This window comes from Calliopsis andreniformis, chromosome 5 (genome assembly GCF_051401765.1).
Source record: "Calliopsis andreniformis isolate RMS-2024a chromosome 5, iyCalAndr_principal, whole genome shotgun sequence".
NCBI classification, from domain to species: domain Eukaryota; kingdom Metazoa; phylum Arthropoda; class Insecta; order Hymenoptera; family Andrenidae; genus Calliopsis; species Calliopsis andreniformis.
In genome coordinates this window covers 23,899,526-23,903,582 of record NC_135066.1, presented here as the reverse complement: position 1 = coordinate 23,903,582, position 4,057 = coordinate 23,899,526, and the positions used below count along the sequence as shown (strand labels likewise).

Sequence of the window (4,057 nt, the reverse complement as noted above, 5' to 3'; positions counted from 1 at the left end):
AAACTCCACCTCGGTCTCATCAGGTCGACCTTGCGCCCATGCCTCGGCCACTTGCACCCTTACTTCGCTCACTAAATTGCCTACAGTTCGGCCATTCTGACATTTTAGCCGTCCCGGCTAAACTTAGGTCGATTACGAATCAGTCATCATTTATACTATGCAAAAAAAAATAAACACACTCATATCCATACACTTATTTACACCACACTTACTTAATCATATAAATATTAATTAACATTAATCCGAATCTTATCAAGTATATTATGCCGATACCCCGGTTGTTTCCCACTAGGTGGAGAGAATTCCCTACATCGTAAGCAGTTCGCTATATAATCTTTAGCCTTCTCGCGTAATTTAGGGAACCAATACACTTTCAAGATATTGTCTACTACCTTATCCAAACCAACATGTCCCAGATCGTCGTGGCAAGTACGGATTACATTATTTTCCATTGAGTGTGGTACGTAAAATAGCAGTTTCTTCATTTTATCCTTTCGGTACACTAATCCATTACACAATTCGAAAAACTTCATTTCGGTCTTTTGCAATTTATCGCGTATTTTACATATCTCGTCATCGTTATCCTGACATATTGACAATGTTTGCTCAAAAGTATTTCCTTCTATTGCTAGTATGCTATGGCATCTACTGAGAGCATCAACATGGCTCATTCTTTTACCTGGTCTATACTGTATCTCAAAATCATAGTCCTGCAAGAACATTGCCCAACGTGAGATTCGGGGGTTTATATTCTGCTTGCTTAACGTTAAACGGAAACTATCACAATCTGTCATGATTTTAAAAAAAATTCCGCCTAAATATACATGGAAACGCTTAACTGCATATACCACCGCAAGACATTCTAACTCGAAACTATGATATTTTGATTCGGCGGGTGTTGTCCGTTGACTAAAGTATGATATTGGTCTAAAATTACCATCGCTTTGTTTCTGTAAAAGAATTGCACCGAACCCTGACACGCTCGCATCGCAATGCAATTCTGTTTCTGCCTTCGGAGAATAAATTGCTAGGATCGGTTTACTGGACAATTGTTTCTTTAAGGTTTCAAATGCCTTACTTTCCTCCTCTCTGAATTTAAATTTCACCTCTTTTTTAATGAGATCGTACAGTGGTTTTGCAATCATTGAAAATTGCGGGATGAACCGTCTAAAATAACTCGCTAGGGCCACAAACCGAAGGACTTCCTTCGCATTCCGCGGTATCGGGTAATTGATAACTGATGCAATATTATTATCACTTGGTCGTATCCCATCCACACTAACGTGATATCCCAAATAATCTATTTCGTTTTGCGCAAAGAAACACTTGTCCAATCTAAATGTAAGACGATGTTGACCCGCGGCTCGAAATATTTCCTGCAGAATTTCAAGATGTTCTTCCAGAGTCTCCGTTGCAATAAAAAAATCGTCAAAAAATGGTAACATCTTTCCCGTTCTAATTAAGTTGGAGAAAACTTTACGAATAAATCGGTGAAATACCTTGGGTGCATTTGTTAGCACAAACGGACAATATAAAAACTCGTATTGCCCCAAAGGGGTTACAAAGCTTGTAAACTGAATTGCCTCTCGCGCCATTCGTACATTGTAATACCCATCTTTTAGATCAAGCGTCGTAAAGAATTTTTTCTCTTTTAATTGATCAATATTATCGTCTATCAGCTGACTCGGGAAGTTATCTTTCACAGTAATTCTGTTTAACTCTCTATAATCAATACATAGACGTGTCTCGCCATTCTTCTTACGTACTAAAACTATCGGACTGGCATACGGTGACTCACTCGGACGGATAATCCCTCTCTCTAACAGGTCATCCAAAATGACCTGCAGTTTTTGCTTGTCCGCAAAAGATAATCTCCTCGGTCTAAAACTAACTGGCTGATTATGCTTTAACGCGATCTTCATTTCGAAATCTATTTCCATTGCACTGGTTTCTTTAATTTTTAGGTAATCAGATACATACATATCCCTAATTCTTTCTATCTTTTCTGGCCCGATTTTTGAATTGATCTGTAATTTTTCTTGTTCTGTACTCAAGCCACTAATACATTCTATATTCATAATTTGTTTGATCGCGCAATCTAATTCATCGGTTATCACTTCCTGTGTTTTCCTTGTAATCACTAATTTCCCATCCCACGTAATTCTAATTAATGGATGTGACGAAAAATCCCGTCCGAGTATCGCCATAAATGCCATAGTATTATCTGGTACAATATAAAAATTTAATTTAATTGAGATGCCCTCAATTTCAACATCCTGATAAAATCTACCTAATATCTTTAACGGCGATCCATTAATACCGCAAAATTCTGGCCCGGTCTCACACACCTGTGTTCGCGCGTCCAAAGGAACAACACAATTTTTAATTAGACTGATCGGGGATCCGGAGTCCAACATTGCGCATAGCGTGTACTTACAATTTTGTCCGCTATTATCAGCTATATTGTAACTTATTGAAACCGTGTACGGTGCGTTGAGTGTGGCTGGTTGTACCATGTTCATCGACGTTGCCGCTGAGAGTTCTCTCCTAGTCGTGGTCGTTTCTCTCGCCATGTTACTCTCGCCTGATTGACTCGCTGTTCGTCGCGGGCATCCCGCTATTCGATGTAGCATCGATCCACACTCGAAACAGCCTCCCTGTTGCCTTTTCGGTTTTTGACAACTTGTCGAAATATGTCCCATTTCGGAACAATTAAAACATCGCACTTCTTTTTTAGGGGGTTTCACCACTAATGTCTGCTGCTGGATACGGCCAAATTTCGTCTCCTTCTTCTCCTTTAAGTCCCGTTCATTCATTCTCTTCGGGTCCAATTTGATATTCTCAAACGACTCTAATAAATCTGCTGTCGTTTTGATCCGCATGATGCGTGCTTGGTTCCGCAGCTGTTGATCAGTCACCCCATCAATGATGTATTCCACCAATTCTCCCTCCGCAATTGGTACTCTATTTCCCAATATTATTTTATCATGGAAATAGTCCGTAAAAAGTTCACCAGAATTCCACACTCTATTTTCAAACTGCCTACGAAGCGACAGTCTGCTTGGTCGATGGTCAAACATGATCTTCATTTCCCTCAATAAATCGTCTATTCGGAGGGTGATATGCTCCGCCTTCGAATGAAACCAACTCGCGGCTCGCGCTTTCAATTTTGAACTTATTAACACCCGCGTGGCATTCTCATCCAAATGATACGTTGTACGAAGAAGGTTCACTTGCTGTTCCCATTTCCAGAACGTATTGTCGCGACCATCAAAATCGGATAATAAATCACCGATCGCTCGAATACTCATCGTCGGGGAAGGTCCAGTTGGTCCTCTGACTCTCTCCGCATCTCCAGGAATGTCTAGACTAGCTGAAAAACTTCTCGTGCGCATCTGCTCATTCCTCATGATTTCTAATTCCCTTTGCATCACCATGTTTTCCCTCCTCAGTAAGTCCAATTCTCTCTGCATGTGTTCGTTGAGCATGGTGTCCCATCTCGCCTTATCTCTACGAATACGTTCCGATTCCCTCCTCCGCGTTTCTTCACCATACGCAGCTTGTCCTGCTTCTGTTATCCGCTGGTCGTCCAAGTGACTGGTTGGCGCAGCTTCTCTGGTTACCCTTCCTTCTTCGGCAATATTCTCCCAAATATTTTCGTCGAACTGCTCCAAACGATTTATTAATTCAGCCTTAGTTCCTGCTGAAGATAAGTCTCGAGCCCTTAAAAACTCCTTCAATTCGGCCACGGTATAAGCCATTGTGGTGGCCATGTTGCAAAAAGACAGAGAAAGAAAAAAAATTTTCCTCTTTTTTTTTTCTTTTCCCCACCAACGTGTTAAGATTCAAAGTTCGATTCACTTCGTGCCAATTACACGTCGTCCTCTTCCGCTTACACACTTCACGTTGGTCACAATGTCCAAACACAACAAAACACAAAGCAGTTTCACCACAACGGTTTCAACACTGTACACCGTTTGCCCGTCACTGTTCACAAATTCCTTTTTTCCTTTTGTTTAAGATTCCACTAACAGATCCGTTCGTTATCCGTTTCAAT

General features: G+C 40.8%; 1 protein-coding gene across 1 annotated transcript; it reads right to left on the bottom strand.

Moving 5' to 3' along the window:
• Nucleotides 1–227: 227 nt before the first annotated feature.
• Nucleotides 228–3,773, bottom strand: LOC143179679 (uncharacterized). The gene has a single exon (XM_076378994.1). The coding sequence runs from the start codon at nucleotides 3,771–3,773 to the stop codon at nucleotides 228–230; it is 3,546 nt and encodes a 1,181-aa protein (XP_076235109.1).
• Between the last annotated feature and the right edge of the window lie 284 nt (nucleotides 3,774–4,057).

Excerpts from the sequence above, each read along its gene's own strand:
- LOC143179679 (XM_076378994.1), bottom strand. The coding sequence starts at position 3,773 with ATGGCCACCACAATGGCTTATACCGTGGCCGAATTGAAGGAGTTTTTA.